Source organism: Mustela putorius, unplaced genomic scaffold (genome assembly GCF_011764305.1).
Source record: "Mustela putorius furo isolate JIRA1106 unplaced genomic scaffold, ASM1176430v1.1 tig00003834_pilon_pilon_pilon, whole genome shotgun sequence".
Classification (NCBI taxonomy): Eukaryota; Metazoa; Chordata; class Mammalia; order Carnivora; family Mustelidae; genus Mustela; species Mustela putorius.
Window position 1 is genome coordinate 134,971,272 of NW_025421987.1, and position 21,079 is coordinate 134,992,350.

The 21,079-nt window shown below is 45.4% G+C and overlaps 1 protein-coding gene across 8 annotated transcripts in view; it reads left to right on the forward strand.

Annotated features, from left to right (window-relative positions):
* The window catches only part of MLH1 (mutL homolog 1), a 52,800-nt gene that overhangs the window by 14,751 nt on the left and 16,970 nt on the right, over positions 1-21,079 (forward strand). For 4 of the 8 annotated variants that reach the window (XR_006609296.1, XM_045089093.1, XM_045089096.1 and 1 more), the window contains exons 9-15: positions 702-814; positions 3,631-3,724; positions 4,628-4,781; positions 12,179-12,555; positions 14,138-14,286; positions 15,191-15,253; positions 16,110-16,193. Coding sequence is in view for 7 of the 8 variants with exons in the window: in XM_045089093.1 (XP_044945028.1) it covers positions 702-814; positions 3,631-3,724; positions 4,628-4,781; positions 12,179-12,555; positions 14,138-14,286; positions 15,191-15,253; positions 16,110-16,193 (1,034 nt within the window). In the remaining variant the exon portion in view is untranslated. Of the gene's footprint in view, positions 1-701; positions 815-3,630; positions 3,725-4,627; positions 4,782-12,178; positions 12,556-14,137; positions 14,291-15,190; positions 15,254-16,109; positions 16,194-21,079 lie in introns of all 8 variants that reach the window. The other 4 variants (XM_045089095.1, XM_013059909.2, XM_004759390.3 and 1 more) reach the window with 4 other exon arrangements.

Consider the following 21,079-nt stretch of genomic DNA (forward strand, 5'->3'; position numbering starts at 1 on the left):
AATAATTATGCCACTCATTAGTGGTTGTGCTAGATGTCTCAAAGGAAAAATACAAAGCACAACAGGAGAATCTCTGAGAGTCAGGGGGAGGGATAGTCAGAGAAAGCTCTTTGAAGGAGTAAGTCCAGACCTAGGAGGGATAAGGAGAATTAACTAGCTGTCAGTAGGAGCTTTCCAGGCACAGGGACCCACGCTTAGGAAGATCCTCACGCAGAGATGAATGTGGCTTATGTGAGAACCACCTTTCACCCATTAACCTCAGCTCCCTGTAAGTACAGCCCTGAGGGCACCACACTGGAGCCCCATTTTGGCACTGTTCAGAGAGTAAGGGATTCAGTAGAAATGAGTCCTTTTGGAATTTCATCTTTGGGTTTGAGTTACTAAGGTACACAAAAGTTTCAGTGAAATAAGGTCTCAGAGCTTGGATTTGTCATTATGTCCCAGCAGTCCGAGCAGTGCTTGGCTTAGAACAGAAGTGCTTGAAAACAGTGATAGGGTGAGTAGGTGGGTAGGTGGAGGAACAGCCAGATGGATGGATGGGTGGGCCCAGAGGACCTCATTAAACCAAGTCTCAGGAGTCCTTATTTGGCAGGATTAGTTTATGAAGGAGCTCTGAGTTTTCCAATTCTGAATCTTTATACTGTTTGAATTTTCCATTATTTTCAAGACCCTCAAAATTTCTCTTTTTTTTTTTCAACCAGAGAACTGATAGAAGTTGGGTGTGAGGATAAAACCCTGGCCTTCAAAATGAATGGCTACATATCCAATGCAAATTACTCGGTGAAGAAGTGCATCTTCTTACTCTTCATCAACCGTAAGTGAGGAAGAACCATGCGGGGAAGTCTGTCCACAGGAAAGTTTATGGGACCCTGGAAAAATTCCGAATCCATAGGCTTGATTCCACACAGGGCACCCTCAGGCTGAAGTGTGGCTTGATTAGGAAGCCTTTATAATTTCTAGGCTAAAAGTCTACTCAGCCCTCTGAAATATGCTCATTGCTGGGGGGCCACTGGCAGAGTGTGGCTATTGTCTCTGGGAGAGGGCATCACCCTTGTGAGCCTGAACAGCTTCCTTTCCTGCTGGCCTCAGCCTTCCAAGCATGCCCCAGGCAGATGTTTCTTCTCATATTAGATCAAGAGTCAGCTGTTTGAATTGCCCAGCAGGACACAGGGAGAGGGTCCCTTGGGTATAGGCAGTGTCATTAGTAAAGAAATGGAATGTTAAGGGTAGAGTTATGGACATTGGGAAGGGTATGTGCTATGGTGAGTGCTGTGAAGTATGTAAATCTGGCGATTCACAGATACATATATAACATATGTTTATAAAAAAATAAATTAACACACATATATAACATGTTTATTTAAAAATTAATTAATTAATTAAAAATATGTATATTTAAAAAAAAGAAATGGAATGTTAAACCCCTTGGGATTCTTCTTTTTAAAGAAAGTTATTTATAATATAATGAGCAGTACTAGAAATCAGAGAGGAAATTAACTAAAGGAATTTGGATTTTTGTCAGATTCCTCTTTGGTCTTTATCTCTCTGCAGGCATATTGTTTACATGATTACTGCTTGTTGAGTAAATACTATTTTGCCTTCTGTTTCTTTTTACTTAATTGCTTATGGTTTAGAAAGAGTGTGACAGGGAGCCACAATGGGTCTGATTTCATTTTAATTTTTCAGCCAGAAATGCATCATGCATCTTGCCATTTGTCCAGTACTTATATTTTCATTATATAAATTTATTGCCTTTGTTGTTCAAAGCTCTTCGTAATTATTTTACAGTTTTTTGGCTTGCTATTGAAAATGGTAGATTCCCCTGTTGCATTTATAATGATAGCCAGCCAGAAGTGTCCCAGATTATCCTTGTTTTACAGCTGTTTCCAGGCCATATAGAAACAGGGAAAGGGGAGTTAATATTTCATAGACACATCCTGTTAAACTGATGTATATTATATTAGTAAGTTTTTTTTTTTAATATATTATTTATTTATTTGACAGACAGAGATCACAAGTAGGCAGAGAAGCAGGCAGAGAGAGAAGGGGGGAAACAGGCTCCCTGCTGAGCAGAGAGCCCGATGCGGGGCTCAATCCCAGGACACTGAGATCATGACCTGAGCTGAAGGCAGAGGCTTAACCACTGATCCACCCAGGCGCCCCATTAGTAAGGTTTTTTAACTACCTTATTAAGAGGGACTTAAGCCTGATCTCTAGTAACTCTGGCTTTAATCAAGGCACAGAGATGTTTTTCCCTTGTTTTTCTAACCTTGAAGAATACCACTTTGTGACACATGTGTTGGCGATAGAATAAGTGAGCAGAAATCAGTGTAAGTGCCGCATGCAGAGCACATGTGTTTGCTGCTGGCGAGCTCCTTACCCCATCGGTTCAGCATCAGCATTCTCGAGTCTGCTCACCGCACCAAGTTCCCAGCAGCACAGAGGCCAGACACGAGTGTGTCATCTGGTTCTCTCCATGGCTCGAGCTCTTGCTCAGGTGGTGGGAAAAGGAACACTCCTTCGGCGTGTCTCCAGCCCAGAAATCATTGTAAAGGGGCTCTGGCTGTCGCCTTGTCAGGTGCCCACACCTGCTCCAGGCCTGTGTGCTCTGGGCATGTGTCACCAAGCACAGCACCCTTGTTGTGGGGGGCCCACGGAGGAGCTAAAACCATGAGGCATATACCCTTGGCTATACCAGCCAACCCAGGAGAGCAGACCACCGGCAGGTCATCTGTCCAGAGAGAAGGGAAGGCTCAATTTTCTGAAAATAGATTTTCCTCTGATTTTTGTCTTACCTCCCCCAGCTTTGAGTGTTTTCCCACCCCCTTCAGCCCTGTCCCATTCCTAAATTACCTTAAATATGAAGTGCCTGGAAAACTCTTTCCTTTTTTTTTTCTTTTTGAAGATTATATCTATTTATCTGACAGAGAGAGAGTGTGTACAAGTATGGGGAGCAGCAGACAGAGGGAGAGGGAGAAGCAGGCTTCCCACCAAGCAGGGAGCCCAATGCAGGACTCGATCCCAGGACCCTAGGATCATGACTTGAGCTGAAGGCAGACACCCAACTGAGCCACCCAGGAGGCTCTGAAAAACTCTTTCTTACTTTCATTGCTCAGTTGGGGTACCCCACTGTTGAACCCCCCCCACCCTGGGCAGAGTTAGTTGCTCCATCCTCCCACCATTCAGCACACACATCTCTGGGGTGCTTACCAGAACTGGAACTGGAGTGCATGTAGTCACCAGCATATTGTCCCCCAGCCCATGGCATATGTGATAGGCAGCCAGGGTGTATGTGCTGCATGAAAAGTCTAAGCTGACAGCGCCACTGCCCACCGTGCCCTGCAAGGGCAAAGGTAGTCCTCCCGGGCTGAGGGAAGGGAAGTGGGGAGGCAGAACGTAGTGTCCTCCCGTGTTCCTGTGACTGAGCTAAGAGGAGAGAGCCCGAACCCCAGAGCCAGATGCTCATGGATAGCAACACGTTAAAAAAGAGACCTCTCCTTCCTAGGGTCTGCTATGGATGTTGCTCCAGAAGTGTTTCTGCTAAGTGATTTCCATCATGAAATGAATGTGCGCCCGTTACCTCTCCCTTCAGGACAGTTTTGAGCTGGTTACTTTCCTTTTATTTTCTAGATCGTCTGGTAGAGTCAACTTCTTTAAGAAAAGCCATTGAAACAGTGTATGCTGCATATTTGCCCAAAAACACACACCCATTCCTGTACCTCAGGTAAGGCTGCAGGGCTCCTCAGCTGAGACTCAGAGACTCACAAGATACGAATTCTGTCCAGTTGTCCTCTTTGAAAGAGATGGACTTGCTCATGGCTCCAGCAGAGTGAATCCCATCACTACTAGCAGGATGGTGAAGGATGCTCTGTCCTTCCTTGCAGGTGAAGGGCACAGTTTCCCTTCACTTACTCACTCATGCAGAAGTCTCCCTGAGGGCCTCCCATGTACCAGTTACCTTGCTGGTGAAACAATGGTGAATAATAGCTCTTGCCCCTGAACCAGCCAGAAGCTGCCCCCTCCCTGTCAGAGAAGCCTCTTGCCCCTCCACGGTCCCTCCAGGGCCCCCTCCTGCCACAGATTCACTGCGTGGTCATGGAGCAGGCAGTGAAGGGGGAATGTGGAGCCGAGGCAGTCAGGTGATGGCTGGTACAGCCTCTAAATTGACATTTACATTACGTTTTGATGATAGAACCTTCTCTCACGTGTATTCTTATTTTGATCCTCGTAACACTGAAAGCAGGTAGGGAACAGGTTCATGGTTACAGATGAGAAAACCCATCCAGAGGGGTTAAGTAGCTTACCCCAGGTCACTCACTAAGTAGTTCCACTAGTTCTGGAACGATGGTAACAGCTGACGTGGAATAAACTTGCCAGGTACTCACAGTGTGCTTTGCATGAATTTAAGCCCCACCGCATGCTTTATCCACCTTATAGAGGGGGAGACTGAAGCAAAGGAAAATGATGTCACTGACCCCAGGCTGCACAGCTTCAGAATCCAGGTCGCTCAGACTTGACCCTGAAGTTTTGACCACTGTGTCATTTGAACCCCCTCAAGCCTGCTGGTGAGAATTGTTTTCCCCGTTCCCCACCACTCAACATAGTTGTTTGCTTTTCTTCCTGCCAGTTTAGAGATCGGCCCCCAGAATGTGGACGTCAACGTGCACCCCACAAAGCACGAAGTTCACTTCCTACATGAGGACAGCATCCTGGAGCGGGTGCAGCAGCACATTGAGAGTAAGCTCCTGGGCTCCAACTCCTCCAGAATGTACTTCACCCAGGTGAGGGTGTTATCTGTCCAGCTCTGGCTCTGGTGCTTTCACCTTCACCTAAATTGTGGCCCGTCAAATTCAAGAGCCCAGAGTTCTGCTTGTTGCTTTAGGACTGGCTTTCCAAGGATTACCTGAAAGTTTTCCTTTAGTACTATCTCCTTTTTTGAAGCTAACAGTGAAATCAGCCTGTTTTCCTGGGCCTGGAGTCAGGAGGCTCACGGTCTCACTCTGCCTGCATCTAGGACCATAGACTGGCTTCTCAGGAAAACAAGCTGTCTGAAACAGAATAGGACACCTCTTCCATGCATCTGTCTTGCCTAGGGATGTTCAGGAGGAGGCTGAGCCCACATTCACAGGGCAGAGGGAGGCAGCGGGACAGTGGGGGGAGCAGGGCCTTACGTGTCAGACAGGCCTGGGTTACCACCACGTGACCCACTTTCCCCGGTCTCCGTGTCTCCCTCAGTGAGGGCTGAAGTGGTCATCCTCACCTCTGAGGGTGGGGACAAGCAGGAGGCAAAAGTGTTTGATGCAGGGCCTGGCACCATCCACCTTATCAGAATTACGCAGGTTCTAAGTGCTTATGATTCTAAGCTACTCCAGCTCTCTGGGGCCTCACGTTGCCCATCTATAAAATAAATGGATGGATAATGCGATCTGCAGTGTCCCAGCCCAGTTCTGACATGACCTGATACTCAGCAGCACATGGTGCAGGTGTCTCAGAAGCACACCAAATCCCAGAACTGTGGAGACGGAAACATCCCCCCTTCCCCACCCTCTTTCCCCCTTGAAAACAAAAGCCGGTGGGGACTGGGGTGGCGTGCAGATGGGTACCTGGGTGGCTCAGTTGGTTAAGCAAGCATCTGACTCTGAATTTCAGCTTAGGTCATGGTCTCAAGGTTGTGGGGTTGAGCCCTGCATCAGGTTCTACACTGGGCCTGAAGCCTGCTTGAGAGTCTCTCTCTCTGTCTCCCTCTGCCCCCCCCCTCCCATTAAAAAAAAAGGAGAAGAAGAAGAAGAAAAGAAATGAAAGCACTGGGTCCTGTAAGCAGAGAGTGGGCTTCTGGGAGCCTACTTTAAAAAGAGAACTTTTTAAGTTCACGAGGCAGTTTATGCTTCCCACAGGAACCTTCACAGAAAGCCCCTTGCTGGGGGTGGCATGGGCATGAAGCAGTGAGAGTGGATGCCCTAGGGGCAGCCCTGCCACCTCTGGAGCCTGGGCAGAGGCTGGGCAGTGAGTGCCCATGGGTTGCTGCTGAAGCCACTTGTATGTGGCAGGTGGGCAGAAGGAAGTGCTCGCTGGGAGCCAGCCCTCAGTCTTCTGCTAGGTTTGCTGGGCCCCTGGTGCCATAGGAGGCTCGAGTCAGCAGAGGTGATGGGTGCACACACCTGTGCAGTGCCAGTGGTTAAGATGAGGACACACGTGCTATAGGGCTGGTGGGCCTGGCTCTCAGAGCAGTGTGTGATACCCAGGAAGTGCTCAGTCACTGGGAGTTCAGATCCTATCTGTTGCTGCTTCTCGTCCTCTGCCTCCCCACAGATGTGCAGAGACCCCCACTGTGGGCGAGACCATGTTGAGTGCCTGCCTTCAAGGAAGCGCTCCTGGTCCCCTGGGGAATACATCCCATGAAAGAGAGGTAAAGAGGCACCTGGGGGCATCAGGGGAAGGCTCCTATCCTGGACTTCGGGAAGGGATGCAGAGGCTGGGACCCCAGGGCTGGGTACGAATGAGATGGGCAAAGGGAACAAAGCATGAAAAAAGTGTTTCTGGCAGAGGAAACAGTGAGGAGAAGGCCTGAGGGGTAAGGGGAACAGGAAGTTGTGTGCTTGAGGGTCTGAAAGTTCCATGCTGTGGGTCCAGTGTTTATCCTGGCTGCCTTTAGGATCACCGGGGAAATAGAAAGCACCCTTGCCTTCTCCAAACCAAGAAATCAGTCTCAGGCGGGGGGGTGGGGGGTGGCGGCATCAGTAGTTTTAGAGTTTTCCCAGGTGCTTTCATGTGCAGCCCGGGGGAGGCCTGTGTGTGGGCCCCGGGCAGGCTGGCGGTGGGGGTTGGCCCTGGAGAGAGGAGGCTGCAGGGGTCCCAGACCTGATGACACTTCTGTCAGCATGTTAAGGAGTTTACGCTTTGGTGTGACAGGAATCCACAAGATCAATGTGCCCTTTATAAAGAATCCTGTGGTCACATTGGGGCAAGGATGGCCAAGGCATGTGGTGGAGGCCCCCTGGCTATCTGGGAGAACAGGGATGGATCTGGGCAGAGGAGGTAACTCCACTCACAGATGGTTAAAGATCTGGAACTGCCCGGACCTGGAAAAGGTGTGGCTGGTGGGGAGCGGGACCAGGGTGGGGTGGGGGGACAGGCTGAAAGTGTGAGGTGAAAATGAGGAGCACATTGTGTGGGCCAGAGTGGATATCCCTTGCTCTGTCCTAACTGAGATCGAAAGAGCTTTGCCGGAGGTCCTGGAGTATGTGCCATACTGGGGAAAGAACTTCTCACCTTCCTCCTTGTCTTATTTTGCATAAGTCAGATTTATTTAGTTAGCTTACATTGTCTTTCCCCATAGAATTCCACATAGTCCTGACCCGTGTGTCTTCAGAAGGAAAGTGGGTTTCTGGGTCAGGCGCCCCCCACCCTACCCCCAACACTAGTCGGTGTAGTGGCACAAGCCTTGGAGCATTGCTGTGGGTGGCAGGGTCCAAACTCAGAGCTGTCACCACTCCTCTGGTGGCATCAGAATACCTTTTCTCCCACCCCCCACCTGTGTCTTGCACCACACTGCCTAGGGCCTATGGCATAAGCCCGGGTTTGTGGTGAAGCCATTCAGTATGGAAATCGGGAAGCCCAGGGCCTCCTGGGGTTTGTTGCTACTCCGTCCTGTTGGACAAGGTGTTTCACTTTTCTGGACTTTAAAATGACTATCTGCAAAGTAGTTCTGTTAATTTCTGCTCCTGTGACTATGACATAGGCAAATGAAGCAAATACAATGTTGACCTTTACATAGTGCAGGGCTTGGGGCACTGACCCTCTGGACAATCAAAAATATGAACTCTACAAAACTTTGACTTCTATTAGCCTACTGTTGATCAGAAGCCTTACCGATAACATAAACAGTTGACTAACATGTATTTTGTGAATGTGTTATATACTGTATTTTTATAATAAAGTATTCTAGGAAAAACTGTTGACTAAGAAAATCATAAAGAAGAGAAAGTACATTTACAGCACTGTATTATTAAAATTCTGCATGTAAGTGGACCCACAGTGTTCAAATCTGCTTTATTCAAGGGTCAACTATATTCACTTCATTTGCCTGTGTACACTGGAAGGATTTCACATTTTCCACAAAAGGAGGTTTCTCCTTTTTGAACAGTTTTGCTACTCTGTTTAACTTTTTATTACTTAGCTCATTATTTTTCTAAGTACACATAAAAGTAGATATTACACCAATAATCCATGCACCTGTCACCTGTCACCCAGCTTCAACAACCATTATCATTTTGCCATATTTGTTTTCTCTTTCCCTTTCTCACTTGGTGGTAGGGAAAAGAGTGGTGGTTTTTTAGTTTGTTTTTGATTTTACTTTTTTTTTAAGATTTTATTCATTTGTTTGACAGAGAGAGAGAGATCACAAGCAGGCAGAGAGGCAGACAGAGAGAAAGGAGGAAGCAGGCTCCCTGCAGAGCAGAGAGCCTGATGCGGGGCTCGATCCCAGGACCTGAGATCATGACCTGAGCTGAAGGCAGAGGCTTTAACCCACTGAGCCACCCAGGCGCCCCTGTTTTTTACTTTTTTAAAATTTAAGTTCAATTATCCAGCATATGATGCATCATTCATTTTTTGATGTAATGGTCAGTGATTCATTAGTTGCATAGAACACCTAGTGCTCATCACCTCACGTGCCCTCCTTAATGCCATCACCAGTTACCCCATCTTCCCTCCCACTTTCCTTTCTGCAACCCTCGGTTTGTTTCCTGGAGTCCAGAGTCTGTCATGGTTTATCTCCCTTTCTGATTTCTTCCCATTCAAATTTCTTTCCCTTCCCTTGTGGTCCTCTGCACTATTCCTTACAGTCCACATGTGAGTGAAACCATGTGATAATTGCCTTCTCTGATTGATTCATTTCACTGAGCATAATCTCCAGTTCCATCCATGTTGATGTAAATGGTAGGTACTTATCCTTTCTGCTGTCTGAGTAATACTCAATTGTGCATATGAACCACATCTTCTTTATCCGTTCATCTGTTGAAGGGCATCTCAGCTCCTTCCACAGTTTGGTTATTGTAGACATTGCTGCTATGAACATTGGGATGCATGTGCCCCATTTTTTTAATGCATATGTATCTTTGGCATAGATACCCAGTAGTGTAGCTGCTGGATCTTAGGGAAGTTCTCTTTTTAACTTCTTTTTTGTTTGTTTGTTTAAAGAATTGATATTAAGGTCTTTTTTTTTTTTTAAGATTTCATTTATTTATTTGACAGATAGAGATCACAAGTAGACAGAGAGGCAGGCAGAGAGAGAGAGGAGGAAGCAGGCTCCCTGCTGAGCAGAGAACCCGATGTGGAGTTCAATCCTGGAATCATGACCTGAACCAAAGGCAGAGGCTTTAACCCACTGAGCTACCCAGGCGCCCCTTTTTTTAACTTCTTGAGGAACATCCATACTGGTTTTTAGAGTGGCTGTACCAGTTTGCATTTCCCACCAACAGTGTAAGAGGGTTCCCCTTTCTCCACATCCTCGCCAACATTTGTTGTTCCCTGTCTTCATTTTAGCCATTCTGATGGTGTGAAGTGGTATCTCATTGTGGTTTTGATTTGTATTCCCCTGATGGCAAGTGATATGAAGTATGCTTGCTTTCCAAAAGATTTATTTATTTTAGAGAGAGAGTGTGCAGAAATGGGAGCGTGCAGTGAGAGGGAGAGAGAATCTCAAGCAGACTCTGCACTGAGCATGGAGCTGGATGGGGGCTCGATCCCACGACCCTGAGATCATGACCTGAGCTGAAGCCAAGAGTCAGATGCTTAACTGACTCAGCCACCCAGGCACCTGAAGGAAAGAGAATATTTTAAATTGCATTTCAGGCATTTACTATTTTCCCTAGTATTTTATGCATTTTAAAATATTTTTTCCTTGTATAATTACAATGTCTTTTTTTATACATAACAAAATTAATATTATCATTTAATATGTAGACCATATTCAAATGTCCCAACTGCCCCAAAAAGATCCTTTTATAAAGTAGCTTCATTCAAATATGTATTAGGTTAAGTTCCACTCCCCATATTTAGATGCTGTCTTTTAAATCTCTCTTAAATCTGTATTTTTTGTTGTTCCTGTTGGCTTATTCTGAAGGCTTCCTGTGGAAAAATGCACATTTCTGTTTGGCTTATTGTTTCTTCTTAGTATCATTTAACTTGTTCTAATCCTCCACATTCCTGTAAACTGGGAATTCCTATGAACTGGCATGATTACATTCAGATTTGTGAATGAGATTTCTGTGTGAGAATTTTTTTTTTTAAGTTTTATTTATTTATTTGACAGACAGAGATCACAAGTAGGCAGAGAGGCAGGCAGAGAGAGAGGAGGAGGCAATCTGCCTGCTGAGTGGAGAGCCCAATATGGGGCTTGATCCCAGGAACTGGGATCATGACCCGAGCCAAAGGCAGAGGCTTTAACCCACTGAGCCACCCAGGCGCCCCTGTGTGAGAATTCTTGATAGATGATGCCATGTACTTTCTGTCACACCCCAGCAGGAGGCGCATACTGACTTGTTACGTCATTTTGGTGATAAGGCTCATCTGTGGGTTTAGCTGGTAACAGCCTGTTTCCTTCATTGTTAAGTTCCCCAGGAATATTTAGCTTAATGGTTTCACCATTCATTGACAACCATTACCTGAATCAGTTATTTCACTAAGATTGCAAGATTATGATTTTCTGATTGTCATTTTTTTCTGTTAATTCATTATAATTTTTCTGTATACAATAATTTTCTCTCATTTGTTAGAGCTTTTTGGTTATCCTGAAATATAGTTCACACTAGAAAGTAAGGGTAAATGCTGAGTTCTGTCACTTTAATTATCAGTTTGCAAAGGAATGTGTTCATGTCCTAGCGATCTCCAGTGATGTTTATGACTTTGTCCTCTCCGTCTTTCTCTTTCCCTCCCCATCGTTTTCTTTTTCTCTTAATATTTTATAATAGCTGTTAACAAAGCAATATAATTTAGTTAATTACAGTCATTTTTCTCTTGGATCCTCAAATTATCCCATCTTAGACCAATAAACCCCTTCAAACTGGTGCTCTTGTCCTTTTGACTCAATTCCATTAGTCTTTGATGGTTTCCTTGTTTCTGTCAAGAAAAGATGTAGGCTTTCCCAGCCCAGGCACTGGAATTGGCCATTTCTCCAAGGAACTCTGGTTTATTTTAGTTGGGATGGTATTTTGAGACTAAAATCTGGGATCGGAGGTGGGGTCCTTATTCCTGCCGAGTGGTCATTGGCTTTAGGTCTTTCCAATGGTCAGAGTTAGGAAATGTGTATATCTAAAAACAGGCAAAACAGTGGCTGCCACAAGCTGGTGGGGAGGGGAGAATGGTGAGTTACCGTTTCATAGGTACAAAGTTTCAGTTTGAGACATTGAAAAAGTTCTAGAGATAGATAGTAGTGATGGTTGTCTAATGATGTGATGTACTTAATGCCACAGAGCTGTATGCTTGAAAGTGGTTAAGTGATAAATTTTATGTATATTTTACTTCAATAAAAAATGAAATAAATTACTTCAGTAAAAAAATGAAATCCTCTTATGTCAGCAAAAAAAAAAAAAGCAGACAAAAATATGAGAACTTTGCGCTAATATTCCCCATTTCAAAACAATTTTAAAATTATAAGGATTTTTCTGAATTTTTGCATTTTTACTGGTGTATCTTTTAAACTTCAAGTTTTGGTCAGCATTGCTTCTATATTATTATTATTATTATTATTATTACGGTAATGATGATTAAACCTGGTTCTAGTTTCTTTCTCAAATGTTACTCCACTTTGCAATCTGGACTCCCCCCCCCCCCCCCCCGCCAATTAAAAATTTTATTTTTTTTAACTATTCTCTACAATCAATTTGGGGCTCGGACTTAACAACCCCAAGATCGAGAGTCACTTACTCTGCACACTGAGCCAGACAGGCGCCCTGGGACCTGGACTTATTGGTCTCATATTCTGAATTGTCCCACTGCTGCCTTCTTTTTTTCTTCTTCCCAGATAGACTCTACTTTATTGAAACATATAGGAAGGGTTCAGCAAAAACGTAAAGTGAATCATATATCACATAAAGGCCATTGAGCTTGAAAAATCACAGTGGCTAGGAATCTTATTTAAAAATTTTTTTTTAACCCATTACCTTCTTTTTTGACATAGACTTTACTACCAGGTCTTGCTGGCCCCTCCGGAGAGGTGGTTAAATCCACAACAGGTGTGACCCCCTCATCTGCTTCTGGAAATGGCGACAAGGTCTATGCCCACCAGATGGTCCGCACAGATTCACGGGAACAGAAGCTTGATGCCTTTCTGCAACCCATGAGCAAGGCTCTGTCCAGTCAGCCTGAGGCCATTGTTCCACAAGACAGGACCGATGCTTCCAGTGGCAGGCCTGGACAGCAAGATGAGGAAATGCTTGAACTCCCAGAGCCTGCTCAAGCGTCTGCCACAAATCAGGGCACAGAGGAAGATGCAACAGAGGGGCCTTCAGAAACATCAGAGAGGAGAGGGCCCCCTTCCAGCCTGGGCAACCCCAGGTATGGACTTGGAGGGGAGTGCAGCCTTCCTCTGCTATTCTTTCCTGAAACCACTTCTGGCTTGACTTGGCATGAACCACCTGCTGCTTCTCTCTGCCTGACCTGCCCTGCTTCCTGTGGGACATTGCTCTGCCTTATGTGCTATCTGCCTTTGACCATGGCTTGAGAGTCCCCCACTTAGTGGTCTTTGAGATGTCTTAAAAGTCCATGGTTCCAAGTGCAAGTTAAATACACACCAGAAAAAAAGTAAGATTTATCTTTTATTTTTAGTAGGGGATTTTGATAACGCCTCAATAACAGAGGTGGCTAGAGAGAACCCTAAAATATCCAGAGGATTCTCCATCATCCCACTCAAAGCTGCTTCCACTCCTCTCAGGAACAACATGTTTTCCTGGTTCAACTTATGAAGGCCCTGAGGCCCAGGGGCTGGCTGTGAGAGTGGGAGAAGGTGGATGGCAGCAGTGCCTGTCCTTTCTCTGCTTTCCCGTGGACACGCTCCACAGGCTGTCAGGGGCCTGGCACCGAGCCAGGGAGCCCAGGCTGTTGCCCCTTCCCCAGGAGGCTTAGGATGAAGGCGTTCGCCCAAGACTTCGTTTCTGCACGGCAACTGGCCCCCAAAACCCCAGGGCTGAGTGGCCATCAGGGTTTGGACGAGTTACTTGACTCCAGTTTGGTCATTGCCAAGTCAGTCTAGCAAGACGACATGTAGGGTTGTCTCTAGGGAATCCTCAAGGGTGCTGCAACCTGTGGAGCCCAGTCTGTGCCAGATGCTTCACGTATATGATCTCATTTCATGCAGGTCAGGGTTATGTGTCTCTTTGTCACCAGGGGAGGTAACACCAGTAGCTCTTCACCATACAGCAGCCAAAAGAAATCTCTGACACCAGAAATGAGATTGTATCACTCCTCAGCTGAAAACCAGTGCTTTCCCTGCACTTGGGTACACCTACTGTGTCCCCCTTTTAGCCCCCCACTTTCCCTCTCCTGTAGGATGCCTCGTCCACACTGCTCTGTGGCTGGCCTGAACTGCCTGAGCTCCCCCATTTTGTTCTCCCTGTGCTCGGGGGCTCGGAAGACTGCCTCACACATCCCCTCTTGCAGAGGACCTCTCACTGCCCCCATCAAGCTGATAACTTGTTTACTTTTCTTCTTAGCATTTTCTGCTGCTTCAAATGATCTGTGGCTTTCTGACTCCCCAGCTGGAAAGTAAGCATGACAGCGGCCGGCACCTTGTCTGTCTGGTGCGTGGTCACGTGCAGCTGGCACTGTAACTGATGGAGGACTGAACAAGCAGGACATGGTGGGCGTATACACGCAGGGCCCTGCAGCTGCACAGGACAGGTCACTCCGGAGTCCTGCTGTGCACAGGAACTGGCTGCTGGGGGCTCAGGGTCATCCGATCTGTGGGGTGCCAGAGAACAGACTGATCTTGCTAGTCTGCTGCACGCACAAGGACCCCACCCCAGATGTGCAGAGCCAACACGAGACGCTGCTCCCCTTTCCAAAATGCAATACACAAAATTTGACTGGATTTAAAACCAGTTTTCAAGGATAGTCATGATCTGCGGCTCCTTCATTGCAGAAAGAGGCCCCGGGAAAGCTCTGATGTGGAAATGGCGGAAGATGATTTCCGAAAGGAAATGACAGCAGCGTGTACCCCTCGGCGGAGGATCATCAACCTCACCAGTGTGCTGAGCCTCCAGGAAGAAATTAACGCACGGGGACATGAGAGTACGTAAGTGCCGACGTCTGTTGGGGCCTGTGGGCCAGAACTGCTAAGGTCAAGTTTTAGCAAATGCAGAGAGTGTTGATGGTAGGGTGGCCCCTCTGGTATGCCAAGCACATCTCGCTTCCCTCACCCATAGCAGCAGCTGCTGAAAGACGATTTTCAACTGGGAGGGAAGGGGAAAAAGGGTTGTCTGGTTTTAATTATAATTGGTCAGTATTCTCACTGAACCCTAACAGCCAGAGTAAAAGTCATCTACATAATCTTGAGTTTCTTTCTTAGTTGAAAGTGCTATGATACAAGATTCTAATCTGTGGCCTGAGTGGAGCATACTCTCTCTAAAGCATGCAGGCTTTGCAGGGCCCCGAGTGGATATCCTGGCACTACCACTTCCACTGTGTGACCTTGGATTTGTGACTTAATGCTGGCTGTGCCTTAATTCTTCCTCATCTCTAAAATGGGTTTAATTTTACCCTTGAAAATGATTGTGCTGATTAGAGGTAAAACATAAAACACTTGTTTACAGAGTAAGGAGGCAATAGATATTTTTATATGCCGAAGACAAAGCCATAAATCAATATCACTTTCCTCAGAAAGAGCTTTTCAGAATACTTGCGTATAGAGAGCTCCACGTTGGTCCCTGTCACTTCAAAACCAGCTAACATGGTTTTAGGAATTAAAGGGAGTTAGCCGTGGCCCCAGCTGAGCAGGGATTGAGGAGTAAGTAGAACAGTAGCTTGGCCCAAAGAGCCATCTGCACCAGAGGAGTCAGACAGTCGTGCTCCAAGTGTACACAGCACAGCTCCAGGATCCAGACGGCAGCTCTGCACTTGAGTCTACACGGTTTAGTCATGGCCTTACCACATTTCAGCTCTAACACATTTCCTGATTAAAATAATTATGTTCCAGCACCGTGTCTTGAAATACAACAACCTAGATCAGCCCATAAAGTCCTGAGCAGCCACGGAGCAGGTTAGCACTTTTCACACTTATCCTCATCCTCCACCTTCTTTTTTTTTTTTAAGATTTTATTGAGGGAGAGAGAGAGTGTGTGCGCAAGCTGGGAGAGGGGCAATGGTGGAGGGAGAAGACTCCTCCCCACTGAGCAAGGAGCCCAGTGTGGGGCTCTATGTAGGGATCTGTCCCAGGACCCAGAGACTGTGACCTGAGCTGAAGGCAGGTGCTTAACCAACTGTGAGCCTCCCAGGTGCCCTGATCTATTACGACTCAGTGGCTGGCCCCTTACAGTTTTCTCTCTCCCACTCACCCCTTGTTTGAACGAATTCAGGAAGGCCTCAGTTTGCCTTTCCTTGCTGCTTCTATCTTTTCTCGGCACTCTGGGCCTTTGTCCACACGTGGGCAAAGCTGTAGGTGTCTCTACACATAGGAGGAGTAAAAGCTTTCTGTAACTGAGGTCTTGCCAGTCATGGAAGTAGCTGCCAATTGGCCTCTGATTTTGGTTTCCACAAAGATTTGGTCCAGTTGGTCTTTACTTCCGTTTATTGGCTTTCAAGCTGGTAGCTTTTTTAAACGATGTAAATGAGGTGGGCTGTTCCTTGATTTATTTAGCAGGCTTGCTCACAGTAGTTTCAGTTGACAGCCTCCCTCAGATTTGGAATTTACTGAGTCTTCCTTTAGGGTTTGTATTCCTTATGTAAAACAGGCTACTTAGAGTTTGGAGAAAATTTTCTCTAGTTGTGCACTATTTCCAGTGCAGTGTCAAGCACACCTGCGTCAAGTTGGATAAGCATGCATTGCTGAGGTCCAGGTGATGACTCTAAATGTTCCCAAACTGTGTGTTTGTACATGTTGTCCCATTTAATTCTAGAATCGCCTGGTGAGGGAGACAGGGCAGCTCTGTTAGCTGTTTTGAAGTTGAGGAGTGGAAGATGGGGAGGACGGGAGAGGACAGGTGAGTTGGAACAACCCAGCAATCAGAAACAGGCCCAGGACACACGTCGCCAAGGGCGGGGCATGACTGGCACTGCTTGCACACGAGGTGGCTGGCCCAGGACTCAGGCTAAACAGACTGGCTGCCTGCATGGGCAGGTGCCCCTTGGGATAGGATCCCCACCCCAAGGCTGCTGTTTTAGGCGTGCCGGTGTCAGGTCTCACAGAAGGCGTAGTGTCTGTGACATGGGAAGAGTGAGCCAGATGGTCTGTGCGGCGCTCCTGCCAACTACCCATTCCCTCCCTAGCGGGACTTTGTTCACTGTTTTGGGGCCTGGCCTGTGGCACAATAGACTGCTGGAGGCTTCACTGAGCCCTCGTAGTGAGCATCTGAGAGCGCGTGTGCTTCGGAAGCCCAGGCCTCCATGTCCATGGGCTGGGGCTCCTGCCCACTGCCATGAACCTCATGTCCGTGGCCCCAGGTGGGGGAGGCTGCTTGTCTTCAGAGTGAAGGCTATGCAGGGAGTGCCCTGAAGCCCCGATTTGGTGAGGTAGGCCACTTGCCTTAACAGACCAACAGCCCGGCTGCTCCTCACAGGGGCTTACTGTGCCCCCAGCCCAGGAGAGAAGTAAGGGAAGCTCTTCTGGTACCAAAGTTCCTTGTCGTGCTCGTTTCTGTGACTGTTTGATCAGTGTATTGTCCGTGCAGGGAGCATTTCTGGCACTGCATCGCCCTCACTGTCCACAGAGGGCCTGGCAGGTGGACTCAGCAGGTATTTGCTGAGGCAGTGTGTACATGACTAAGAGGAGCCACTTGGGAGGTGACTCCCTTTTTTTTTTATTTTATATTTTTGTATTTTTTAATTAACATATACGTATTATTAGCCCCAGGGGTACAGGTCTGTGTACAGGTTGCCACGTTTACACACTTCACAGCACTCACCATAGCACATACCTTCCCCAGTGTCCATAACCCCACCACCCTCTCCCTACCTCCTTCCCCCTGGCAACCCTCAGTTTTTTTGGGGGGGATTAAGAATCTCTTACGGTTTGTCTCCCTCACAATCCCATCTTGTTTCATTTATTCCTTTTTCCTACCCCCCAAACCCCTTATGTTGCCTCTCAACATCCTCATATCAGGGAGATCATATAATTGTCTTTCTCTGATTGACTTATTTCACTAAACATAATACCCTCTAGTTCCATCCGCATCATGGCAAATGGCAAGATTTCATTTCTTTTGATGGCTGCGTAATATTCCATTGTGTGTGTGTGTGTGTGTGTGTGTGTGTACCACTTCTTTTTTATCCATTCATCTGTTGATGGACATCTGGGTTCTTTCCATAGTTTGATTATTCTGGTCATTGCTGCTATGAACATTTGGGTGCATGTGCCCCTTTGGGTCACTATATTTGTATCTCTGGGGTAAACACCCAGTACTGCAATTGCTGGGTCATAGGGTAGCTCTGTTTTCAACTTTTTGAGGAACCTCCATGCTGTTCTCCAGAGTGGTTGCACCAGCTTACATTCCCGCCAACAGAGGTGGAGGGTTTCCCTTTCTCTGCATCCTTGCCAGCATCTGTCATTTCCTGAATTATTAATTTTAACCATTCTAACTGGTGTGAGATGGTATCTCATTGTGGTTTTGATTTGTATTTCCCTGATGCCGAGTGATATGGAGCACTTTTTCATGTGTGTGTTGGCCATCTGGATTTCATTTTTGCAGAAATGTCTGTTCATGTCCTCTGCCCATTTCTTGATTGGATTATTTGTTCTTTGGGTGTTGAGTTTGGTAAGTTCTTTATAGATTTTGGATACTAGCCCTTTATCTGATACATCATTTGCAAATATCTTCTCCCATTCTGCCAGTTGTCTTTTGGTTTTATTAACTGTTTCCTGTGTTGTGCAAAAGCTTTTATTGATGAAGTCCCAATAGTTCATTTTTGCCCTTGCTTCCCTCGCCTTTGGTGATCTTCCTAGGAAGAAGTTGCTGCGGCTGAGGTCAAAGAGGCTGTTGCCTGTGTTCTCCTCAAGGATTTTGATGGATTCCTTTCTCACATTGAGGTCCTTCATCCATTTTGAGTCTATTTTTGTGTGTGGTGTGAGGAAATGGTCCAGTTTCATTTTTCTGCATGTGGCTGTCCAATTTTCCCAACACCATTTGTTGAAGAGACTGTCTTTTTTCCATTGGACATTCTTTCCTGCTTTGTCGAAGATTAGTTGACTGTAGAGTTGAGGGTCGATTTCTGGGCTCTCTTTTCTTTTCCATTGATTATGTGTTTTTGTGCCGGTACCATACTATCTTGATAATGACAACTTTGTAATAGAGTTTGAAGCCTGGAATTGTGATGCCACCAACTTTGGCTTTCTTTTTCAATATTCTTCTGGCTATTCAAGGTCTTTTCTGGTTCCATATAAATTTTAGGATTATTTGTTCCATTTCTTTGAAAAAAATGGATGGGATTTTAATAGGGATTGCATTAAATGTGGAGATTGTTTTAGGTAGCATAGACATTTTCACAATATTTGTTCTTCCAATCCGAGAGCATGAAACATTTTTCCATTTCTTTGTGTCTTCCTCAATTTCTTTCATGAGTACTTTATAGTTTTCTGAGTGTGGATTCTTTGCATCTTTGGTTTGGTTTATTCCTAGGTATCTTATGGTTTGGGGTGCAATTGTAAATGGGATTGACTCCTTAATTTCTTTTTCTTATGTGTTGTTGTTGGTGTAAAGAAATGCAGCTGATTTCTGTGCATAGATTTCATATCCTGACACTTTACTGAATTCCTGTACAAGTTTTAGCAGATTTGGAGTGGAGTCTTTTGGGTTTTCCAGATATAGTATCGTATCATCTGCAAAGAGTGATAGTTTGACTTCTTCTTTGCCGATTTGGATGCCTTTAATTTTTTTTGTCATCTGATTGCTGAGGCTAGGATGTCTAGTACTATGCTGAATAGCAGTGGTGATAGTGGATAGCCCTGCCATGTTCCTGACCTTAGTGGAAAAGCTCTCAGTTTTTTACCATTGAGAATGATATTCACAGTGGGTTTTTCATAGATGATTTTGATGATATTGAGGTATGTACCCTCTATCCCTACACTTTGAAGAGTTTTGATCAGGAAAGGATGCTGTATTTTGTCAGGTGCTTTTTCAGCATCTATTGAGAGTATCACGTGGTTCTTGTTCTTTCTCTTTTTTTTTTTTTAAAGATTTTATTTATTTATTTGACAGAGAGATTACAAGTAGGCAGAGAGGCAGGCAGAGAGAGAGGAGGAAGCAGGCTCCCTGCTGAGCAGAGAGCCCGTTGTTCTTTCTCTTATTAATGTATTGTATCAGATTGATTGATGTGTGGATGTTGAACCAACCTTGCAGCCCTGGAATAAACCCCACTTGGTCATGGAGAGAGGGAGAAGTAGGCTTCCCCTCAGAGCAGGGAGCCCAATATGGGGCTCGATCCCAGGACCCTGGGATTATGGGGTTATTTCTCTAATATCTTCCATGCCTTTTTCAACTGAGCCACCCAGGTACCCTGGGTTTTGTTTTTTGATCCATTCTGATACCCTTTGTCTTTTGATTGGGACATTTAGCCCATTTACATTCAGGGTAACTATTGAGAGGTATGAATTTAGTGCCATTGTACTGCCTGTAAGGTGACTATTCCTGTATATTGTCTCTGTTCCTTTCTGATCTACTACTTTTAGGCTCTCTCTTTACTTAGAGGGCCCCTTTCAATATTTCCTGTAGAGCTGGTTTGGTGTTTACAAATTCTTTTAGTTATTTTTTGTCCTGGAAGCTTTTTATCTCTCCTTCTATTTTCAATGATAGCCTAGCTGGGTATAGTATTCTTGGCTCATGTTTTTCTCATTCAGTGCTCTGAATATATCATGCCAGTTCTCTATGGCCTGCCAAGTCTCTGTGGATAAGTCTGCTGCCAATCTAATATTTTTACCATTGTACATTACAGACTTCTTGTCCCGGGCTGCTTTCAAGATTTTCTCTTTGTCGCTAAGACTTGTAAATTTTACTATTAGATGACCGGTTGTGGACCTATTCTTATTGATTTTGAGGGGGGCTCTCTGTGCCTCCTGGATTTTGATGCTTGTTCCCTTTCCCATATTAGGGAAATTCTCTACAATAAATCTCTCCAATATACCTTCTGCTCCCCTCTCTTTTCTTCTTCTGGAATCCCAATAATTCTAATGTTGTTTCATCTTATGGTATCACTTATCTCTCGGATTCTCCCTTTGTGGTCCAATAGTTGTCTGCCTCTCTTTTGCTCAGCTTCTTTATTCTCCATCATTTGGTCTTCTATATCACTAATTCTCTCTTCTGCCTCATTTATCCTAGCAGTAAGAGCCTCCATTTTTTATTGCACCTCATTAATAGCTTTTTTTATTTCAACTTGGTTATATTTTAGTTTATTTCTCCAGAAAGGGCTTTTCTTTCTCCAGACAGGGTTTCTCTAATATCTTCCATGCCTTTTTCAAGCCCAGCTAGCACCTTGAGAATCATCATTCTGAACTCTAGATCTGACATATTACCAATGTTTGTATTGATTAGGTCCCTAGCCTTTGGTACTGCCTCTTGTTCTTTTTTTTTGTGGTGAGTTTTCCCACCTTGTCATTTTATCCAGATAAGAATATATAAAGGAGAAAAAAAAAGAATATATAAAGGAGCAAATAAAATACTAAAAGGGTGGCAAAGACCCCAGGAAAATGTGCTTTGACCAAATCAGAAGAGACCCCAAATCATGGGGGGAAGAAAGGAGGTATAAAGAAGTTCAGAAAAAATAAATTTTTTAAATAAAAAAAATATATAAAAATGAAAAAATATATATGAGACTGGTGAATAGAACAGGGTCACCCACTTAATTTTGGGAGTATGTTGGTCCTTAGAAGAAACTAGGG